The sequence below is a fragment of the Chrysochloris asiatica genome, unplaced genomic scaffold (assembly GCF_000296735.1).
Source record: "Chrysochloris asiatica unplaced genomic scaffold, ChrAsi1.0 scaffold00008, whole genome shotgun sequence".
NCBI lineage: Eukaryota > Metazoa > Chordata > Mammalia > Afrosoricida > Chrysochloridae > Chrysochloris > Chrysochloris asiatica.
The window spans coordinates 538782-563704 of NW_006408526.1; the positions used below are offsets into that span (position 1 = coordinate 538782).

At 40.4% G+C, this 24923-nt stretch overlaps 1 protein-coding gene across 1 annotated transcript in view; it reads left to right on the plus strand.

The window, feature by feature from the left end:
• The window catches only part of PIWIL4 (piwi-like RNA-mediated gene silencing 4), a 59037-nt gene that overhangs the window by 9952 nt on the left and 24162 nt on the right, over positions 1-24923 (plus strand). The window contains exons 5-10 of the mRNA XM_006833740.1: positions 9887-10008; positions 12601-12681; positions 14436-14633; positions 16934-17045; positions 22519-22642; positions 24032-24149. Of these exons, the coding sequence (XP_006833803.1) occupies positions 9887-10008; positions 12601-12681; positions 14436-14633; positions 16934-17045; positions 22519-22642; positions 24032-24149 (755 nt within the window). The remainder of the gene's footprint in view (positions 1-9886; positions 10009-12600; positions 12682-14435; positions 14634-16933; positions 17046-22518; positions 22643-24031; positions 24150-24923) is intronic.

The window sequence follows — 24923 nt, forward strand, 5'->3', positions numbered from 1 at the left end:
GAACCTTAAGGTCAGCGGTTCGAAACTACCAGTCGCTCCGCGGGAGAAAGATGAGGCTTTCTACTCCCGTAAAGATTTACACCCTCGGAAACCCTGTACTGGGTCGCTATGGGTCGGACCCGACTCGATGGCACTTAACAACAACAACATAATTCCATACAGATTGAATAAATATGGTGAAAGAATAAAACCCTGGTACACACCTTCCTAATTGTAAACCATTTAGTACCCCTTGTTCTGTTTGAAAAACTGCCTCTTCGTCAATGTACAGGTTTCTCATGAACACAATTAAATATTCTGGAATACTCATTCTCCGCAATGTTGCCCATAGCTCGTCATAATCCACACTATCGAAACCTTTTGCATAGTTAATAAAGCACAGGTAAACATCTTTTTGGTATTCTCTGCTTTCAGCCAAGATCCATCTGACATCAGCAATGATATCCCTCCTTCCACATCTTCACCTGAATTTGGTTTGAACTTCTGACTATTCCTTGTTAATGTACTTTGCAGCCATTTTTGAATTTATACTTTAACAAAATTTTACTTGCATGCAATATTAATGATATTGTCCAATGATTTCCACATTCCATTAGGTCACTTCTTTTTGGGATGGGCACAAATATGGATTTCTTCCAATCAGTTTGGCCAGGTAGCTATCTTCCAAATTTCTTGGCATAGATGAGTGAGTGCCTACAGTACTGAATCAGTTTGTTGAAAGTTTGAATTTGTATTCCATTAATTCTCAGAGCCTTGTTCTTTGCCAATGCCTTCAGTGTACTTTGGACTTACAACTTCAGTATCATTGGCTCTTGATTATATGCTACCTCTTGAAATGGTTAAACATCAACCATTTCCTTTTTATGTAGTGGCTCTGTGTAATCCTTTCATCTTCTTTTGATGCTTTCTGCATCATTCAATATTTTGCCCATACAGTCTTTCAGTATTGCATGTTGAGGTTTGAAATTTTCTTCAATTCCCTCAGCTTGAGAAATGCTGAGCATGTTCTACCCTTTTGGTTTTCTAACTCTAGTTCTTTGTATATTTCATTATGATACTTAACTTTGTCTCTTGACCTGTCCTTTGAAATTTTCTGTTTTGCTGTTTTACTTCCTCATTTCTTAACATTTCTTATCAACACTGGCTTTAGTGGTTGGTGTGTAAATTTGAATAATAGTGGTATTAGCTAGTTTTCCTTGTAGGCATGTGGATATTATCACAAATAGCAATGTGCTTTAAGATGGAACTTGAAATATTCTTTCTATTGATGAATGAGATGCCATTCTTCTTGAATTTTACATTCCTGGCATAGTAAACCATATGATTGTCTGATTCAAAATGGCTAATACCAGCCCATTTTAGCTCACTGATACCTAGGATATTGATCTGTAGTCATGCCTTTTAATTTTTGATAGCTTCAGTTTTCCTAGATTCATACTTATTACATTCCATGTTTCGATTTTTAATTGATGCTTGAAGCTTTTCTCCTCATTTTGGATAGTGCCCAATTAGCAAATTATGGTCCCAAAGACTTTGCTGTATTCATGTCATTATGGTCAACTCTACGCTGAGGAGGCAGCTCTTCCTTAGTGACATCTGAGTGCCTTCCAATCTGAAGGGCTCAGCTTCAGTTCTTTGTCTGCCAGTGTTCTGCTACCATTCATAAAGTTTTCATCTTCCAGCGTTATATCTAACAGTGTGCCACTGGCTAAATATTTTTCAGCCTTTCCTTTTTCTTAGTCTGTCTTCATTTGGAAACTCCACTGAAACCTGTCCACCATGGTGTTTAAAATACCAGTGTTATAACTTCCAGCATCGCAGCAACACACACGTCACCACAGGTCAACAGACAGATGAGTGGTGGAGAGTATATGTGTGTGTATATATGTATATATAGGTATACATCTATATATATGAGTATGTACGTATTGGATATGTGTGTGCACATATATATGAATTCACATATGTATATTTATAGAGAGCACCATGGTGGTACAGTAGTTAAGTATTCATCAGAAAACCAAAAAGCTCAATGGTTTGAATCCACCAATCACTCAATAGGAGAAAGATGTGGCAGTCTGCTTCTATAAAGATTACATTTTTCTATAAAGATTACATTTTGCAAATCCTTTAGGGCAATTCTGGGGTCCTACTTTGGTGTTGTAGGATAAGCACTGAACTTCTAACCATAAGGAAGGCTATTCAAACCCACCAGTAATTCCTCAGAAAACCTATACAGGGCAACTGTGCGTCGGAACTTACTTGATGGCACTTAACAACAACAACGGGTCAGTTTTACCCTGTCCTGTAGGGTCACTCTGAGTTGGAATTGACTTGATGACGATGGATACATACATACATACATACATACATATATATATATATATATATATATATACACACTGTCAAGTCAGCTCTGACTCATGGCCACCCTATGTATAACAGAATGAAATGTTGCCTGTTCTTGTGTCATTTTCATGATTGTTGGAATGTTTGAGTCCAGTCAAGCAATATTTTGCTCGAATCTTTGGTGGTTTCATTGGCTAACTTTCAGAAGAAGATTCCTAGATCTTCCTTACTAGTCTGTTTTGGTCTGGAAACTACTAAAACCTGTCTCCTATGGTGACTCTGCTGATATTTGTAATACTAGTAACATAGTTTCTTGTATTGAAGCAACACATAAGCCACCATAGTACGACACACTGACAGACAAGTGGTGGATATACACACACGTGGATTTTTGCGACAGTTTCCTTTTCCTATTCCCCTACCTATATGCTAAAAGGCTTCCCAATTAAGGCCTCATTGGTAATTGATTTCTAAATTAAGAAGCTGATGGTCTTCCATTTAAAAAATGAGACCTCTTGTACAAACGCTACTTTTTTGCATTGTTGGAAAATTCTCTCTTTTTTTGCTTTTTTGGAGAATTGTGTGAAGACTTACAGACAAGATCATCAGCTTTACATCCTACAAATCAACGCTTTGTTCATCTCAGTGATTACAGTCCCTTCCACACAACAGCAGTTATCCCACTTCCTCCCTGCCATTCCTATTTCCATTCCACCCACCTTCCTGTCCTTTCTCAACTTTGTCCTTAGGAAAATGTTGCCATTTTTGTTCTGAATGATTGACCATTCCGTGGTAAGCACGTCTTATTAGTGTTGTCTTCCCAGTGTTGTCGTTTCCCCCTATAAACCTCTCTGCTGCTTGGCTGAAAATTGGGTCACCAGGGTGAGTTCCTTTCCAAACCTGAAGGGTAGTCAAGGACGGTAGTCTCAGGTTCCTCTAGTTTCTTTCTGACCAGTAAGTACGGTCTTTTTAAAAATTATTAAATAAGTTTGAGTTTTGTTCCACATTTTCTCCTACTCAATCCGGGACCCTCTCATGTGATACTGTTTAGGTTGGACAAACACTACATTTCAGCAACTTTGGTTTGTGGCACAGTGTCCTTGAAATAGGCATCTGACTTCAGGAAACACCACTTAGGCTTTGGCTTCAATGCTTAAAACTTGCTCTGACTGATTTGTTCCTACACAGATACACCTCTGTTTCCAATTAACTTTGCATGAACCTCTGATTCTAAAACTCTCATTTTGTGACTTGGTTTAATCTTCACATACTCTTATGAAGTATGGATTACTAATATCAATTCTTAGAGTATTTTTAAAATGGTGCTAGCATTGGAATAAGCAGCTCTGTTGGCCTAGGGGTTATGAGTTGGGCTACTGATACCAAGATCAGCAGTTAGAAACTACCAGCTGTTCTGTGGGAGAAACATGAAGCTTTCTGTTCCCATAAAGATTTACAGCCTTGGAAACCCTATGCAGGGGGGCTATGAGTCAGAACTGACTCCATGGCACACCACCACCATCACTGGAATGGTGATTACATGTTTCAGAGCTCTTTACCCTTTTTTCACACTTTCACCATTTTTAAGCCTAAAATGGAAGACATTGAAGTTTATCATTTAATTATATGATTTGTTCAGAAGGAAATTTGATGGAAAAAGAACCAGTTTCTGTAGAAAAATTAAAACTGGGCATTGTATTAAAACTCTATATACTTCTGTCTCTAGGAAAACTTAATCTGTTCAACATTTTGAACAGGATGGTAATAATAGCATACATTTAAATTTCTAGATTCCAGTCATATCTTTGTGAACTCTGGGCACCTTTGTTTAGAACTGAGATTTTAAGAGCAATTTGAGTGGTCATTCCATTTCAATATGGAACTTTGAAGTTATACTGTATGGTTAATATTAAGGACTTGAAAAACTTGGACTTGTAGGTTTAGAAATATTTTTATTCACTGTAAGTCCTTATTGATCCCTTTATATTTTGTTCTGTGGCCCCTAGATGTTAATAACATTCTAACATTCATAGCCTCTTCAGTGACATAGTTCAAACGTGTTGTTATCATTAAAGATCATCTTGTTCTTGTAGATAGACATTTGTGATAATAGTGTAGAAATTTTGATATCATAATTATTATATACTACCCTGGTGTGGTGCTGTGGGTTAATGCACCAGACTGCAAAGCCATTTGACCTGCAAGATTGGTGGTTCAACCTCACCAGCTGCTCCTTGGAAACCCTATACAGAGTTGCTGTGGGTTGGAACCGACTCAACGGCACTTAACAACAACAAACCCTGAAATATGGAGTCCCTGTGTAGTACATGTGATTAGTGTGCTCAGTTGTTAACCTAAGATTTGAGGCACCTTGGAAGAAATGTCTGGCACTTGCCTTAAAAACAAATCAGCTGTTAAAAATCCCCTAGAATACAGTTCTACTCTGACCCGCATGGGGTTGCTGTGACTTAGAATCAATGGCAACTAGTACTTGAGTGGTCCAGCTTACATCAGTTGTATTTTACCAAAGTGGAAATATTTTTACTCTGAAGATGATAGAAATAAGTTAGTATCATTCTTTCTCATTTACTATGTCTGAGCACACAGTATTTGGCAAGTACTCTTTTGTTGTTGGAGATGGAGGCACATGAAATTGTTTTGTTGTTGTTAGGTGCCTTCGAGTTATCTCCAACTTCTAGCGACCTTGTATAGGGTTTCTGAGGCTGTACATCTTTATGGGAGCAGAGAGGAGAACCTCATCGTTCTCCCGCAGAACGGCTGGTAGTTTTTAACAGCTGACCTTGAGGTTAGCAGTTCAACTCATAACCACTATGCTACCAGAATAGATTACAATTCAGTGTCAGAAGAGATTCTCCTCAGTAATGCCCACTTGGGACACATTTTCAGAAAGGATCAGTCCCTAGAGAAGAACATCATATTTGGAAAAGTACAATTTCAAGTTTTTACAATTAAGCTAACTCTGTTAAAATCCACAAATGAATCATATCATCCTGTCAGTATTTTCTCTCACCTTTTCTTACCCAGACCAGCAGAAAAAGAGTCATTTGGTTGGGAGTTACAAGGACTACAGCCAGAAGAAAAATATTAAATAATTCTCTAAATCACAAACACCATAATTCATATGTGTCAATTTTTCTTCAATATTCCTTATTCATTGTCTAGCTTTTAAAAAAAGCTTTTGTTGTGAATTTAGTGATAATTTACATGGGAAAATATCGATTTTGCATTAATCCTGTTGTATTTTGTTTCATTGCAATGATTACAATTCCCTTCGTGCATCATCATTTGAGAGTATTTGCTTCTACTACTTCTGAGTTTTTTTGTTGTTGTTGTTTTGTTTTGCATGTACACAAAAACACTCAAAAATATATAGTCATTTAAACAACCAAAGGGCACATTCTGAAGGTTGTAGTCTTTGTTATTTATCAGTAAATTCTTCAAGACTTCTTCACTTAAAAAAAAAATATATTGTGAATTTGAGTGAAGGTTTATAGACAAGATCGTCAGTTTTACATTCAACAAATCATATACTTTGTTTCATCTCAATGATTACAATCTCCTCCCTGCAACAGCAGTTATCCTGCTTCCTCATTGTGGTTCCCCATTTACATCTTACATTTCACAAATGAACAAAAATATCTGATGCACACATACAAAACAAAACAAATAATATATGTTAATTTCAATGTCCAAAGGGCACAGCCAGCCTCCTGTCTGCAGGCACACCACCTTACTCAGCCCATGGGCCTAGAGCTACTCTCTCTCTCTCTTTGCCACTGTCTCTGTTGTTGCTACTTTTCTAGGTAGAGATCTCACGTTCCACTCATGTTCTTTCTTGATGGTGCTAGAATGGTCTGTTCCTGAAATTAAATATTACCTACTTCTTCCTTTTAGTTACACATCTGCTACAATTTTAGTTTTGACCATTGCAATGACTCCTGCTAACAGTTACTCACAGTGGAATCATAAAAATCCTATTAGCATCATCCCCCACCCCTTGTTAACAGACCCATCTGGAATAGAGGAATATACTGTTCATTGGGGATTCTACCTTACCTCCCTCATTCTGAAACTAAGCACACCCATGAAAGCTTGTAAACCATTCACTATAATCTTAAGGGAAACAGATGACTAAGTCAACCAGTGGTAGCACTGGTGGGTTTGAACAGCAGTTGAATGCAAACCATTGCGTGTTTAGTTAGTTCTTCTCTGGTTTAGCCCTAATACATTTCTCTTAAGCTGAACAGATGATACTTTGTGCTCCATGAAGTGAACTGCTACCCCCACTACTACTATTACCCCTACCAGGTTGCATTTGTTGAGTACTAACTCTGTGGGACCAGTGAACATTCATGATCTCATTGTCTTCTCACTATCCCTGGAGTCTTAGGCTAAGTCACTTGCCCCAAGGTCATCATTCAGAATTTGATGACAGGAAAGGTGATTCCCAATGGGGATTGAGGAACACTACTTGGAAGGAGTGATATTTAATGTTTCTTGGTAGGAGTGTCATGGGAGGAAGGTGATTCCTAGGTAAAGGCCAGAGGAACAAAGGTATACTAATAGAAGGTGAGGGAAGGCGTTGGAAGTTTTAGCTGGGGGTTCATGAAGGAAGACTTTAATGTCATGGTGAGGAATAAGGGTACTCTGGAATCCTGCTGTGGCTCTGTGGGTTAATGCGCAAGACTGCAAAGCCATTTGAATTGCAAAGTTGGTGGTTCAAGCTCACCAGCTGCTCCTCGGAACCCCTATAAAGGGTCGCTGTGGGTCGGAATTGAATCGATAGCTCTTAACAATAACAATGACAACTTTGGGTCACTGAAGCCTTTGTAAGGGCATTTCTATTGCCAAGTCCACTATCATTGAGTCAAAGCCAACTTGTTGTGACCCTGTTAAGACAGAGCACAACTGCTCCTTCAGCTTTACCGAGACTGAAGAGCTTTACTGGAGCAGACAGCCTCAACTGTCTCCCTTGGAGTGGCTGGGAGGTTTGAACTGCCAACTTTGTGGTTAGCAACCCCACACTTAATCTAACTGTACCACCTGGGGTCCTTTTTCCATGCATCTGTGTTAAATTGCACAGCCATGGTTCTGTGGGTTAATGCACTGAACTGCAAGGTCAGTTTGAACCACAAGGTCGGCGGTTCAAGCTCACCAGTTGCTCCTCAGAAACCCCATGTAGGGTCACTATGAGTCTGAAGCAACTTGATGGCACTTAACAACAACATTGAATGATCTAGGGAACAGAAGTAAAGATAAAATACCACTGAAATAATCTGAGCAGGATGTAATAAGGGCTTGATCAAAGATATAAACTGCTGCCATCCATTAAAACTTCCTGAGTGCCAGACCCTGTACTCGCTGGGTACTTCTACATGATTTCAGTCAGTTTTCATTATGCAGGGACACAGATGAGACTCACTCGCACTCCAAAGAAGAGGAAATGTCTTAAAGAGTTTTAAGTAACGTGCTCCAGATCCCACAGGATGTACAAAGATGCAAACTGGAATCTGGTTATTTCCAACAGTTGTGCTTTTAAGCATGGAGGTAAATAATGGTACTGAGATAGCAGAGACAGATTAGGGACATTGCTGGTGTAGACACACAGTTTACCACTTGTTAACCAATTACTGGAATGAGTTGCAGTCGTGAAACTTCACTCTAGGATAGTTCACCTTGCGGACTGGTGGTTGATGGGTTCCAAACAGACATAGGAAGCAAAAAAAGTTGATTTTTTTGTTAGGATGCACAAGGGGGACTGATGAATTTGATCTCAGATAAACATTTGGGGAGATGTTCTCCTGGCTGCTAGGAATGCAGTTTCCAAAGAGGGCAACATGTTGAGATAATCCCTTTCCTGCCAAACTTGTCCTGGATGATGCCCAGATGAAGTCTTCCTGGTGTCTGTACTCTATTATATCAAGCAGGAAATCATCTCAATAAAGTGATTTCATCCCCTGTGAAAGGACAAGCTTCTCAGTGGTGATGCCATGATCACTTGCTTCCACCTAAGACTGATTAAATATTTCCCAGCTACTGAAAGTGGAAGCAACATAAACAAATGCTTCTTCACCAGCCTTAAATCTAATTATGTATCCTTTTGAAAAATCCTCAATTATCAGTTGATAGTTATTGATTGATTTGTTCTTTAAAAAAAAAAAAATTATTCCAAAAACATGTCAGATCCAAGGAACTTTATGTTATGTTGGGGAGCTGGTCTAGACACTTTCTCATGCATTCAAAGTATTGCCAGAACTCTGTTTCCCATTATAAGAACCCTGAGGCTTTTTCTGGGAGCATGATGGCTCCATAGGATAAGCGCTGGACTAGGAAGTTGGCAGTTAAGCCCAGCAGCCACTCTTGAGGAAGAAAGGTGAGGCTTTCTGCTCCCACAGGGTCACTATGAGTTGGAACTGACTCAACAGCACTTCACAACAACAAAAACAGGACTTACTCTAGACATTTCAAAAATAATGAATAAAATCAGACTTCCTTTCTGTTTTGACTTCCTCTGTCTTCTCCCTATGTTATTTTTCTCCTCTTGTCACTTCCCTCTCCGTTGCTTTCTTTATCTCTTCTGCTCCTCTCCTGTTTTATAAGGAAATTTATGAGAGGTAGTCCTCTGGACTCCATGAACCTGGACTGATCACAGCAATAAAACTGGTTGTCGTTGTGTTAATTCCAACTCATTGTGACCCTGCAGGACAGAAGAGAATGCCCTTGAGGGTTTTCAAGGCTGTAATCTTTTTAGAAGTAGCCTGTCACTTCTTTCTTCTGAAGAGCAGGTGGTGGGTTTGAACCTTCAGCCTTTCAGGTTGGCAGTCAAGCGTTTAACCCCTGTGCTACCAGGATCCCCTATGGTCAGGACAGTCTAATAGTAATTTTCTGGGGTCCTTGGACCCCTAAAAATGGGTACATTATATACATTGTTGTGATATATAAATACATGAAGTCTTCAAAAGTTCATGGAAAATGGAATGAAAAGATAATAGAATTTTTCTATCAACTTTTTAAATCCCCCTCGTACATTATGGTGGTGGTGGTATGTCGTGGAGTTGGTTCTGACTCATGATGACCCCGTACAGGGTTTTAAAGGTTGTGAATCTTTATAGGAGCAGAAAGCTTGTTGTGATATATAAATATGTGAGATTTTCTTAGGATAATGTTTAATTCAATGTCAAACTTTTCATCAGACTCTCAAAATAATGTTATCTTCCTTCCCCTGAGAGGTCAAAATTCTGGAATTTCCTTGGGATGGAGTCTTTGAGCCATGAGTCTGGCTTTGATTCTCCCTGAAGAAGTTTAAGAGAGCTGAGACATCTGTACGTTTTCTAGGATTAGACTGATACCAAAAAGGAAAATCCTTTAAACACAATGATTAGATGAGTCATCATATACTCATACCTGCAGTTTGGTTTCTGCTAATGTCTGTCAAATGGTGATGAGTTTATGATAGCAGCATTTTGCCCATGTGGGGGTATTCCAGAGATTACACATGAACTACTACTTTTTCCAGGTCACGGAATTGTCAAGTGAAACTCGGAGAGGCGAGTCTGTGAAGATTACAATCACTCTGACGAGGGAGCTCCCCTCGAGCTCCCCTATGTGTATCCAGGTTTTCAGCCGCATCTTCAAAACGTAAGATAATTGGAAAGTGAATTTAATTTAGACTAATGATACTTTTAAGCATAGAGCCTGAGTATTAAGATCATCAACAATTTCGTAGGCAGTGTGCCAGCAACAGTTACCTCTTTAGGACCATTTTTCTTTTAATACCATGGTAGAACTTCCATGGACTTGCTTACAGAGGTACATCACCATCCAGCACAGCTTCTCACTGGCACAAATCATTATTACCCAGTATTACTCAAGTCAAGGAGCTCTGGTAGCGTAGTGGTTACGAATTGGGCTGGTAACCTCAGAGTCAGCAGTTAGAAACTACCTGCTGTTCCGTGGGAGAAAGATGAGGCTTTCTGCTCCCATAAAGATTTACAGCCTTGGAAACCCTGTATACAGGGTTACTGTGAGTTGGAACCTACTCCACAGCACACTACCACCACCACCATTACTCAAGGCAACTCAGAGAACATGACAAAGCTGAGCTGAGGCACCATAGGATAAGCGCTGGGCTGCTAACTGAAAGGTCGGCAGTTCAAAACTCACCAGCCGCTCTCAGAAACTGCCTCGCCGGCACACAACAGCAGCAAAGAGTTATGAGGGAGCCGTGGTGTTTCACTGGCAGAATTCTTGCCTTCTGTGCAGGAGACTTGAGTTCAATTCCTGACCAATGCACCTCATGCACCTCAGACACCAAATGACTGGTCTGTCAGGTGTGCTTGGCTGTGATGATGAAAAAGTTTCAGTAGAGCTTCCAGACTAAGACAGATTAGGAAGAAAAACCAGATGATGTGTTCATGAAAATCAACCAATGAAAATTCTGCGGATTCTATCAGTCTAGTACACAACCCATCATTGGGATGGTACAGGACTAAGCAGAGCTTTGTCTTGTTATAAATGGTGTTTCCATGAGACAGGCTGACTCGATATTGGCTGACAACACAACAACCGTATGTTTGAGTTAGTAAAGTGAAAGATTTATCTTTCTCCAGTCTCATTTATACTGGATGCGAGAAGATAGTACCATTTTCTCTCTCCCCATGTTTGTGTGGGGGTAGAAGGAAGGTTAGAACTAAGCTTTCCAGTGTTTCCTTGACTGGTCCGACGATCATCTGCTTTAAAGTCATTTTGGAAACTCCGTGGCCCCTGACCAGAACTAATAAATCATAATTTCATGGATGGGACCTGGAAATTCATAGTTTTAGCAAACTTCCCAGATGACCCAGTACCTCAAAGCTCAAGAACTGCTGGTTTACTAGTGTGGATCAGTTAGGTGCTGAGCTGTTAAACTCAACGTCAGTGGTTCAAACCCACTAGCTGCTTCGTGGGAGAAAGATGAGGCTGCTTGCTACTACAGAGATTTTCAGTCTCTGGAAATCCTAGGTAGAGTCACTGTGAATAAGAATCTACTCAATGGCAGTAGGGTTTTTTCTTTCTTTAGTTTTAGTTTTGTTTCAAAGTCTTAGATGAGCTCTTTGCTGAAGAGGCCCCTGGAGAGGCTGAGGACAGGACCTTTCCTGTCCTTGCAGAGCAGTACACATATAGGGACTTCCCCCACAATGACCACTGTTTCCTAATTCTGGTCGGACATCTTTTGATCTTATCGGGGCCTCAGCTCTGAGCTGCATATTTGCTCTTCAGAAGACAGCCTTCACATGCCCCCTGGAGAAAATACAGTTCTATATCAGCTAACATTTGGAAGATGGCTTTCACTTACAGAACTCTTGACATTTATGTTTTTACCTGACTGGATTCTCTTACTAGAGTCCGTTTGATAGATGAAGAGACTGAGGCTTAGTGATTGTACTCAAAGTCACACAGTTGGAACCTCCATTTTCTGACTTGAAGCTCTCTGCTTTTCTACATACTCTGGGCAGTCTCATGCTGTCAAGGTCTCAATTCCAAAGGTGACTGAGATTTGTTGGTGAGGAGACAGGCATGTTGCTTGGTAGCATCTGGGGAGTGTGAGTAACTCATTGGAAATAGACTTTTCATTTCAAAACAGAGCGGAAGCCAAAAGACACGTTAGGTATGACTTTTCTCACCCTCCAGGCTAACCAGAATGCCATAACCACAGGGCTGAATTGGCAGGGAACCACATAGTTATCTCGGCAGTTAAATGCAGACAGACAAAGATAACATAAGTTGGACCATTCTCACATATGAAAGAGTGATACTTCTTGCACGAAGGGCTTTAAAAAGTTTGTGGAAAATGGAATAGAAAGATAATGAAATTTTCCCACAAACTCTCTGAGGTCTCCTTGTATATACACTCATGTATATATTTAGTACCTAATGGAGCTCTGGTAGCGTAGTGGTTACGAATCGGGCTGTGAACTTTAAGGCCAGCAGTTCGAAACTACCAGCCGCTCCGTGGGAGAAAGATGAGGCGTTCTGCTCCCGTAAAGATTTACAGCCTCGGAAACCCTGTACAGGGTCACTATGGGTCAGAACCGACTCGACGGCACTTAACAACAACAACAACAGGCATCCCAGTGCTATAAAAATGACAGTTCTTTGCTCTATGTGTTTATCATTATTTTTAGTAATAGAATAAAGTTACACATTGTCACTGACTGATACTTACTCAAGCTTCAAAAACTTTATCTGCAGGATCTTAAAAAAGTTATCCATGTACCAAATCGGACGGAACTACTATAATCCTTCTGAGCCAGTGGAAATTCCCCAACACAAGTAGGTTTATTTATATTTCTGCTACTCTGAAATTGTCTTAATGTGAGCCACATCATTTTCAGTATAGTGTTACGTAATTATGCCTCCTATGAGAGACTACACGGTGTACAATGTAATAAGATTTTTGTAATATTCAAGTTATTTTTTTTTCTGGAATGATTAATATGAAGTCAGCAGACTGGCCTTTAAAATTTTTTTTGTTTCCAGTTTTATAAATATAAATGTGGCAGATCATTGTCATATTCAAAAACTGAATTTTCCGTGTAGACAAATAATCATGAAAGTAGAGTAAACTGTGTTATGTTCTCATACGTAGTTACTGTTTCTTGCTGAATGACAATTTATATAGGTAAGGCAGTAAATAAGAAATCACTTGTTAAGCAGAGGCTAAGCAGAGAAACCAACCCACTACCCTAGTGAAGGATAGAACTGTTAGAAACACAGAATTCTTAATCTAAACTGAGAAGTAGGTCCTTCAGGGAAAGTGGTCAGATACATCTTAAATAAGTTACTTGGCTATCCAAAATCAATGGAGAAGATAAAAACAAAGAAACAATTGTCTCAACGATAGATACACAAAGGGGAAAAAGTCTATATAAAAAGAAAAACGAGGGTGGAGGGGTTGGGTGGTCTTTGACTTTTTCTGCCAGGTGGAGCAAAAATGACCTGGTTTCTGTATCTAATTCAATGTGTTAGATGGTCTTTAAAAAGCATTCTACCCATTCCCCCTTGTCACTTACTGTGACACCAGGATTGGAAATGCTTGTGGGTCCACAGTGGACTGACTTTGGGGTCTGTGCTCAGTGCATATGATGGTCCTGAAGGTCTGTCAGTTAAGTCCACAAAAATATAAAATGAATCAGTGTTCTGTTCTTTCATGCCATTTCTTATTCACGGTTTTTCAGTCTATAGCATTTACAAAGGTGGAAAGGAAAAGGCTACAGATTTTCTTGTTTAGTTGTGTATCACCTAAGTATGTCTTAGTCTCATTATTGAATCTATCCGCCCATTTCACTTTTGAGCAGATGTGCTTTTCTGAACCTAGAAAATTTCCCGTTGAGATGTTGTTGTTAAGTGCTGTCGAGTTTGTTCCTACCCATAGCGATCCTGTATAGGATTTTGAGGAGCAGGTCGTGAGCTTGAACAGCCAAACTTGTAGTTCAGCCAGCTTTGCAGTCTGGCGTATTAACCCACAGTGCCACACCAAGACTCCCCTGTTGAGATAGATTTGTCTATAAACCTATCAATCCTATAGCTGTGGGTCTCAACTAGGGGTGATTTTTCTCACAGGCAACATTGTACAGTATCTGGAGACATTTTTGGTTGTCACACTGAAGGGCTCCTACTGATATTTTGTAGGTAGAAGTCAGGGATATTGCTAAATGTCTACATTGTACAGGACAAATAATTATCCAGTCCATATGAGACATCCTGTTCTTCAGGAATGCATGTAATCCCGAATATGTTGAGTCCTGGTGTGGTGCTGTATGTAGGAGAAGCACTGGGCTGCTAACCACTAACAAGGTCAGCAGTTCAAACCCATCAGCCTATCCTTGGAAAGGGTTACTGACTTAATGGCACTTAGCAATAATAGCAACATGTATAAAAAACACTCATGTAGCTAAAAATACATATAAACTGGAAGAAATCGGCCTAAGGAAAATACTGCCTGATAAAATCCAGAGAATTCTTATGTAAAACCCTCGTTTTAAAAAGTTTCTTTTTTTCTGATATTTTATGATTACTTTTTAAAGGTTGTCCCTTTGGCCTGGGTTTACCATTTCTGTGTCACAGTTTGAAAGCAAGCTGCTGTTTAGTGCTGATGTATGCTATAAAGTCCTCCGGAATGAGACTGTTCTGGAATTCATGACTGGTCTTTATCACAAAACGGGCATGTCTTCCTTCACGCAGGCGTGTGAGAAAGAACTGCTAGGACTCATTGTCCTTACAAGGTAAACACCTGCACTTAAATACATTTTTCTTCAGAGAATAAATTATTTATGGTATTTGGGAACCAGAATAACATCAGGGTATTGCCCTGTGCACAGAGTTGATCAGTTTACACACCCGTTTAGAAGGCCTGGCTGTTCTCCATTGGCTAGATTTTAGACTTCCTCATGTGGTGTTCGGGACTGTCCACAGTCCAACATGTCCTGCTCTTTACCTGCCTGTTGCTGCACATCAGCAGTCTCTACCCCCATACATACCTCCAACACTCTGTGCCTCTCTCTGCATTGCCCACCCATTTTAAAATTTTATTCATGGTATTAAAAAATGTATAACAATATATGTGCATTTAAGCATGTTTACGTGTCTTATTCAGTGACATTAATTACATTCACAATATTGTGCAAGCATCAGGACTTTCCAGGGTGGAAGCACTGTCCGAATCTCAGTGGGGTGCAGGGGGAGTGGGGCTGATTTACAGGAAAGATAAATTGGAATTTTAGTAAAGACAAGTCTTAGGCACCCTCCCAAACTCTTAGGCCATTTTTAGCATTTAGCTGTTAATCAATTGTACCACACAGAAATTCTGCTCAAGGGGAGAAGGAGCTTAGAATGACAGCTTACAATGATAGTAGCTGACTTACTATGCAGTTTTTCCAAGGGCCAACCCTCATTGGCAGGTTATGCAGGATACAAAACTGCATTGTTGATTAGCCTTCTTCTGATGATTTTTATCAGAAAAAAATTATAAGCTGAGAATGTTTGAGTGGCATCAGAAGTGGAGGGGAAAGGTTTTTGAGGAATGCTGTACCAACCGGATGTTTAAGAATGATTTACTTAGCTTTAATCCCTACTTAGTGCAAAGGGTTAACATGCTTGACTGCTAAGTGAAAGGTTGGGGATTTGAGTCCACCCAGAAATTTCTCTGAAGAAAGGCCAGGTGACCTACTTATGAAGAATCAGCCCCTGAAAGTCTTGTGTCCACAGTCTCTTCTGACACACATGGGTTGCCCTAAGTGGAAACTGACTTGATGGCAACTATTTTACTGGTTACCTGAAGTTGCTTGTCAGTTAGAAAAGTACACCGCAAAGTAATGACTTTCCCATTAGATTTGTTGGAATATGGATGTCTTCTCGTATAGTAGTGATTTAATGAATGTGCTTCTTAGATAAGAGCGAATCATCAAAAACACAACAATGAAAAAACAGCAGCTGCTGAGGTTACTTGTGTATATCCAAAAACTTTATGGGATTTGGTTCCTTGTTTTGAAGGTTTAGGGCTATGGTTTCTTGGAATATTCCAATGAATTGGCCTTATAATGTGTTTAGTGCTTCTGTTCTTAATTGCATAATGCCTGGGGTCTTCAATGCTTGTAAGTGGCCAATGAAAGCACAACATTCAGTCTCTGTTCTTCTGGAGCAACAGAAGAAGAAGGAACATTAGATATAGGAGAAACGTATGGAATGTGTGGCTAATTACCTTCAGGATCAACTGCATCATTTGCTATGAGACCAGAAGAACTTGATAGTGTCTAGCTACCATTACTGAACATTTTGATCAAAGATTCTATAGAAGAATCCTGATAAAAGGGTGCAATACAAAACAGAATTTCAAATTCTCATGGATCAAGATTTTCTGGAGCAATGGAGGGCATATGAACCCGTGAATTGATTGCCCTGAGATTATCTTTAAACCAAAAATATGCCCTTCAAACCAAACAGTTGTTTAATTTACTTAGCAAAGAATGTCCTGCCTTGCTCTTTCAAGATTTATCTATGTGATATCAAATTAATAACAGCAACTCGAAAGATTAGATAGGAAACTTAGGAAGCAGTGCATTTATGTTAATGGGGAAGGAACAGCTTGGAAAAGGAGGGCCAGAATGGTTGCACAACTTAAAGACTGTAGTCATTGTCACTGAATTGTACATGTAGAAACTGCTGATTTAGTGCACATTCTCAACGAACAATTTTTAAAAAGTTATTGGATGTACACTTAAAAAACATGGCTATTCTTGTGTTACTGTCTTCCTTAATTTCTGAATTTCTGGAGTCTTATACTGTTGCGACCTGGTGTAGCTCTGTGGGTTAATGCACTGGACTGCAAAGTCATTTGAACTGCCGGGTCGGCTGTTCAAGCTCATCAGCCACTCTTTGAAAACCCTATACAGGGTCGCTATGCATTGGAACCGACTCCACAGTACGTAACAACAACATACTTTGATGAATTAAAAGTTGGGTGAAATGGCAGCTTGTTTTGTATGATTTGGAACATTTTTTTAAAAGATCTCTTGCTTCTTTCCAGATACAATAATAAAACTTATCGCATTGATGACATCGATTGGTGTGTGAGACCTTCAGACACCTTTCAGAAGCGGGATGGCACTGAGGTCACCTACGTAGATTACTACAGGCAGGTAGGATCAGTGGAAACTGCCGTGAAGTCTCCTTTGCACCCTCCCTCCCCCCATGGAGGCAGAGTCCTGGTCCATTAAGAGTTAGGTGGCTAATCACAAGGTTAGCAGTTCAAATCCACTCCTTGGAAACCCTATACAGGGTACTTATGAGTTAGTACCTACTTGACGGCACTTAAAACAGACACACAATTTTTCTTCTTCTTCAACATTTCCCCTTAGCTTGAGAAGTTTCCTTCTTCCTTTCCAAGTCTGCTGAGTCCTCCTTCATAATTCTTTGACTTGTCCCTTCCTTCCAATCCCCACCATGCCTGGTTTGACTCAGGCCCTAATTCTGTCTCCTGGTCCCTTTACCTGATAGTCCAAGTGATCTCCCTCAAGGAACCAATCTGAAGCTCCTTTATCGGAATTTACATGGCCTTTTATGATCTGGTACTCCCTTATCTCTTACCAGTCCTTTGTTCCCCTCTTACACTCTGGTGACCTTTGACTTCTGTGCTTCCTTGACCTAATCATCTCCCTGTGCACTTGCACACACATTTCTTCCTCTTTCTGGGCCCCTCCTTTAACGACCAGTCAGTCCTACAACATATTTCAGTATCAACTCAACGGTCACCTCTCAAGGGGCCCTGACACTGTCCTTAGGGCACCCTCCCCTGAGTTTAGCTACATCACATTCTCACCAGAAAAGTGTGAATGGTCAGTCTGCCCCTGGACCGTAAGGTTGTCTTGAGCTCTTTATTTCTGTATGTGGAGTGCTGACATCTTGCATGTGGTAGATGCTCAATAAATGTTTGTTGACTGAATCTTGCCATTTTTAGCTCTCCCACTTTCAGTTCCTTTCAGGGGATCCTTCTCTTTAATGTACACCCATATCCTAATCTCTGAAATCTCGCAGGTGTTTTTAAATACAAACAAACTCCTTCTTTGATTTTTCTACACTTTCAAATATAATCATTTCCCTTTCCCCAGTAGCTGGATCCTTTAGAAGGTCATCTGTTCTAGCTGCCCGCACCTCTTCCATTCATCTTTTCTCAAGTCTCACCACTCTGGTTTCTGGCCCTGTTGCTATGGAAATAGATTTATTAAGGTCAATTTCTGCTGTTGTTGTCCTAAGGGGTTTTGGTGGCATCAGATGCTAGTGACCACTCCCACCTTCTTGAATTGCTGTCCTAGAATGACACACCCCTGGTAGTTCTCTGCTGGTGTTCATGTTTACCTCAGCCTCCTTTGATGTTTTCTTCCTTCCTTTCCCCTACATGTGAAATGTTATTTATTAGTCACCATAGGTCCCTCATATAGGTTTTCTTCTTGTTCTGATATGACTCAAATAGAGCGTCTTTGCCTTGCCCTCATTCCTGCATTGCATACTCAGTTCTATTTTCAGGCCATATTTGCATGAATATCCTTCAGGCATCTCAAATGAACATAATTCAAAACTGAATTCATTGCCTTCCTATTCCTATTTCTCCTTGAAAATTCTGCATCTTGGTTAAGAAATCATTTTACTTTTTTTTAAAACCTTTTTCTCCTGATACAATTGTCATCAAGATGAGTTCTGCCTTCTATACCCTTGAATTCTCTCTGGAACCTACCCCCTCCTTCACAGCGTGATTATCACTGACTGCATTAATGCAGAATCTCACTGCCTCCTACCTGGGACTTTGCAGTCTCCTCCTTAAGAATGTCTTGCCCCACTATTATCCATCATCCTCACTGCCATCTGAGAGATCTTTCTGAAACCTAGACGGAAAATGTAATTCAGAGCATCAACTGGTGTAAGATGATCTTGGCCCTAGCTGTGTAACCTTTGGCTCACTACTAAACCTGGAGTGTCATTTGTACAGTCTCTCGGTGCCACAACTAGTCAACCAACCAAAAGACTGCAGGTTCAGATCTTCCCGGAGGCACCTCCGAAGTAAAGCCTGTGTGTGCTGAACAGCACACAGAGGATCACTATGAATCGGAATCAACATGTCAGCAACTAATGACAGCTTTGATGGTGCAGTGTAAGCCATGCAGGAGATACTGCCGCTAGGTGCCTGTACAGTTGTGTATACCTAGCCTCCGTCTTCCACTCCTTCACCTCTGCTATCACACAGTTTGAACCCATCCCACCTTTGTAGTCCCATGGCCTGTGACATTTACGCTGCATATAGCCCTGGCTGCTATCACCCTGGTCCACTCACTCAGCACTCCATCTTCCTCCACCTTTGCTCATGCTCACTAGAAGCCTGTGCAAATCCACCGATACCTCCCTCCTTCTCCACCAAGTCTAATTCTAGCACAAGGTCAGTGTCACCTCATGGTGAAATCCTCTCTGAGTTTGTTTCCTGTCGCACCCACATGAGAGTTAGCTGTTCACTTCTGTAGGCACCTGTGCCGCTCATTGCTTGTTTCTAGAGCACGTGTTCCTGGTAGAACAGGGGTGGCAGTATGGGTAATCCTTGATGCATAGTGCCTAGCAAATCATCTTGTGCATAAAATGTGCTACACAGATGTTTGCTTATTAAACCCAAAGGTTATTAAACATAGAGGTTTCTTTTCCAACACGGTTAAATTGTTCTTATTTGAACAGATGTACTTTAGGTTGTGTGACTTTCTGAAAAGGGAATCATGATAAAATCCACTCACTTTTTCTGTAGAGAGTTGTGCCTCATTGTATACATACTGTAATTGAGGAGGGGAAACCCAAAATAGTATCACTTTCCTGTTCCCAGGAAAAGAACATACATGATTATGTAGTCTGTCTTCAAAGTGGAAGATGTCTTGATAAATGACCTTTATATTTCTCCATTTTATCCTGTCATGAAAAATATTTTTAAGTGCAGTAAGCTTGGGATAAGGGAGAGGGTAAAAATCTCCTTTAGATAGCAGTTTACAGGGTATGTTTGGCCAAGCTCTAGAGAAACAGAATGCCCTCTTCCTGGAATGTGCTCCGGCTTCTTAAACTGTTACCTGGGAATCCTTCCTTTTTGTTCCCTTATCTTTTTCAGGGTTCCCTTTTGTACATTACCTTCTTCATAAAGCTGTCCCTGATTTGCCATCCATTAATTATTTCACTAAATCCTACCACCTAGGGATCCAATACTGAGTGGTGTGATAAGCAAGGGTCCTCAAGCCTTAAGTGATGAAACCTGGCTGTGCTAATTTCCAGTGATGGGGCTTTGGGAATGTTGTTTAATTTTTTTATGGTATTTCCTGACCTCTGAAGGCAATGGTACCATTTATTTTAAAGGTATGTTAAGATTAACTGAGGAGCTCTGTTGGCGTAGTGGTTACAAATAGGGCTGCAAACCTCGCGGTCAGCAGTTCGAAACTACTAGCTGTTACGCGGGAGAAAGATGAGGCTTTCTGCTCCTGTAAAGATTTACAGCCTCGGAAACCCTATACAGGGTCGATATGAGTCAGAACCGACTCCACGGCACATAACAACAACAACAACAAGATTAACTGAGGGAAAATGTCAAGTGCTTGTTTTAGTTAGTTATTTTCAAGTTGATTCTGACCCATGGTGACCCCATGCAACCCTGTATGTACAGAATAGAATTTCTTCATAGCATTTTCAAGGCTGTGACCTCTCAGGAGTAGCTCTCCACTCCTGTCTTCCAAGGTGTGTTTATAGGTGGTTTTGAACCATCAATCTTTTGGCTAGTAATTGAGAGCCCTTTTTGCCCCCATAACATATCATGTGTGCTTCCTGTCTGCCTTGCTTGACAGTGTTGTAACTGTGTGTAAAGGGAGAGGAACTTGTCTCTGTATCCATTGGAATTCCAGGACCATAGTAAGCATAAGGTATGCACTGAATTACTGAAGTCATGTATGAAAATTCTCTTTCAGTAAAGATTGCTCCGAGCTTTACAACCATAGTAGTAGTTGTAGTCATTACATAAAACTTGGATCCCCAAATTGTTTTTAATTTTAATGACTAAAAGTTCTTATTGAATTAAAGAAACTCCTGCATTCTTAATTTTAATTATTGGTATGACTGTTACGTAATGCCCAGGCATTTACAGAACATACAGACAGTTACTGTATCGTTGTTGTTAAGTACCATGGAGTCGGTTCCGACTCATAGTGACCCTGCGTAGGGTTTCTGAGGCTGTAAATTTTTACGGGAGCAGAAAGCCTCATCTTTCTCTCACGGAACAGTTGACCTTGTGGCTCGCAGCCCGATTTGTAACCACTACGCTACCAGAGCTCCTATTGTATCATTAGTGTTGAGTAAATGATACTGGAAATGAATGTTAATCAGAACCTTTGCTGTTAGAAGATAACAGAATTTTTACCAAGATGACAATGTTGAAATTCAGTAAAGTTAGGAAAGGAACCAACAATTGCTGAGAATTTATTATAAACTAGGCGTAGTGGTTATGAATTGGGCTGTGAACCGCAAGGTCAGCAGTTTGAAACTACCAGCTGTTCTGCGGGAGAAAGATGAGGCGTTCTGCTCCCGTAAAGATTTCCAGCCTTGGAAACCCTGTACAGGGTCGCTATGAGTCGGAACCGACTCCACGGCACATAACAAAAACAACAGACACTATGCTACTAGTATGATGGAGTCCTGGTGTGGCACTGTAGGATAAACACTGGACTGCTAGTCACAAAGTCAGTGGTTCAAACCGACCAGCTGCTTCTTGGAAACCCTCTATACAGGGTTGCTGTGAGTCACAACTGACTGAACAGCGTGTTACAGCAACAGCATGCTACTGATGATTTCTGTAGCTGCTACAGGGTTACTGTTACCTTCATTGCACAAGTGAAGAAAGCTGAGTCTCAGGGAAGTTAATTAAGGTCTCCAATATCACAGTCCAGGTAAGTAAAGGGAATCAAATTCACATTGATCAGACTTCAGAGCTGCTTTCCTGTGTCATCATATATCTTGGAAGTTGAAGACAAGTCATGCTGTTTTGAGAACTTGGAAGTTGACTCAGTATAACCTTGCCTTCAAATATGTTTATTGTTAAGTGCGTCAGTCAGTTCTGACTCACATCGACCTTGTATGGGTTTTCCAGCGGGCTGTTGGTGGGTTTGAACCACCGACCTCGTGGTTAGCAGTCCAGTGCTTATCCTACAGCGCCACATCAGGACTCCATGTACTTGGATATGGCAGCAGTCTGCCCTAGTCTTCAATGGTGAAAATGCTGGCCACACCAATTGGGGTCATTGCAGTGTGCATAGTGCTAACTGGATGGTACTCTGAATAAACCCTGAAAAGAGAGAGAGTATTATTGTTTTTTTAAAGGTAGATGGTGTTGCATTATTAAAGATAATCATTAACGTGATAAACCTGACCCTCTGAAATAAAAGATGAGTCTTGGGAAAGAAGTAAAAATGAGTAAATAACCATGGAATTGCTTTTCTTCATTGGAAAGATTTGTTTATATAATACTGATGCTTATTGCTAATAATCTAGGATGCTCAGTTTGCCGTGTTTCCATATTAACTTTTCTCTCACTAATCTTTGCTTTTATAGCAGTATGATATTACTTTGTCTGACCTAAATCAGCCTGTGCTTGTTAGTCTGTTGAAAAGCAAGAGAAATGACAATAGTGAAGCTCGGATGGTCCACCTGATGCCTGAACTCTGCTATCTAACAGGTAATGGTTATGTTTTATAGCTCTGATCACACAAGATATACTTAGCAGTGGATGGGAGCTGCTGAAGGTAGCTGAGTGCTAGAGATTTCAATTAACCCAGAGAGGATGGGCCCTTTAAGTAATTCACCCAGTAAAGAACAAGGGGAAGATTGAATGCCCTTTAGAAATTGCTTGACATGTTAAAAGTCATCCATCTTTTTTTTTTTTTTTTTTTTGAGTCCTTTATTTCATGGAGTCTATTTGCTATTTTAAGGAGCTCTGGTAGCGTAGTGGTTACAAATCGGGCTGCGAACCTTAAGGTCAGTGGTTCGAAACTACCAGCCACTCCGTGGGAGAAAGATGAGGCTTTCTACTCCCGTAAAGATTTACACCCTCGGAAACCCTGTACAGGGTTGCTATGGGTTGGAACCGACTTGACGGCACTTAACAACAACAAATTTGCTATTTTGATATAAAATTGACCCCCAAATATTTTCCTAAGCTACTCTTTGCCATTTGTTGAACTTCTTTAGTGTGGGAAACAATGTGACTGATTTTCTTCACCTTTATTATTAATCTTGTTCCGTGGTGTCAAAGTGATCCTTATTTTCTTTTTGCATGAGCTTTCAGAAGGTAATGCTCACTCTACAGTAGAATTTGAATAACTGTCTAGAGTACTTTTAATAATCTTCATTAGATTAACAGGGGAGGATCAGGAAGGAGAGGGACTTTCTTATTTCATACTTTTGTAGTGGTTGAATCAATTATGATGTGTATTTCATTATTTTGCAACTAGGAAAATTAATGAAGGTATAATTCTTTAGGTGAGGGATGCTTATTCTGAGTGGCAAGGCTAATGTGCCACGTCTACACAGGTCATGATGGAAGCTGCCTGAGTCTGGTGAGCACTTCCAATATGACAAGTGCAGCTGAGAAACAGAATGGAGACATATAGGTTTTGAAGATTTAGTATGAAAAGAAGGAAGCTCTCTGATCCATAGATTAAAAAAAAATTTTTTTTATGGGTTACATTTTTGGTTATGTGGGTGAAGCGAAATATATTATTTAAAATAATTAGACACCTGTTTCTTTTTAACTTTTTAAAATGTAGCTACTAGAAAATTTTGAATGACATTTCTTTATAAGAAATTGCAGTTTGGGGACATTGCTGTCTGTGGTGCTGTCGGATAAGCTCTGGACTGCTAACTGCAAGGTTGGCAGTTCAAACCCATCAGCCACTCTTCAGAAATCCAATACAGGATAGCGATGAGTCGGAACTTAACAACAACAACAACGTTTAGGTGGTGAACATGAGTTAGTTTACGTGAAAATGTTAAATGGTGCCTGAAATGGGTGGGGGCTACACAGTATACTTTCCATTTTTTCACTTGGTTTTGGTTTGCATTTTAGGGCTGAGTGGCCATGCCGTCTCTGATTTCCAGCTGATGAAGGCTATGGCTGAAGTAATGCATCTCAGTCCTTTGAACAGGCAGCAGCAGTTGGCCAGACTTGCTGATGATATCCAGAGGTACTTGGGTGGACAAGATGCCTTTGTGGAAGTAGTGTGTACCCAGCCTAGTTTATAGAATTATATATTCTATGAGGGAGCTTCAAAAAGTTAGTGGAAAATGGAATGAAAAAGTAATGAAATTTTCCCACGAACTCTTTGAAACCACCTCCTTTATAGGAAGTGACAGTGGGTTTGGGTTGATTTTGGTATTGCAGTGGTTAAAGTACTAGTCTGCTACTTGAACAGTGGATGGTTCAAACCCAACAGTCCCACCTCAGGAGAAAGATGTGGCAGTCTGCTACCATAAAGATTGTTGTTGTTGTTATGTGCCGTGGAGCCTGTTCCCACCCATAGCGACCCTGAACAGGGTTTCCAAGGCTGTAAATCTTTACGGGAGCAGAATGCCTCATCTTTCTCTCATGGAACAGCTGGTAGTTTCGAACTGCTGACCTTGAGGTTCGCAGCCCGATTTGTAACCACTATGCTACCATAAAGATTAGAGCCTTGAAAACCTTATAGGGCATTCTACTCTCTCTGGGTGGTGCAAAGGGTTGATGTGCGTGGCTGCTAAACAAAAGGTCTGAGGTTTGAGGTCACCTTAAAGTGCCTTGGAAGAAAGTCCTGGTGATCTGCTTCTAAAAAATCAGTCATTGAAAACCCTGTGGAACATAGTTTTACTCTGATACACATGAAGCCCCATGAGTTAGGGTGGGTGTCCTCTCATACTGTTATTCCTTGATGAAACCATCTCATTCAACTAGACAGCTTTACCTTCATCTGTCTAAAAAGACA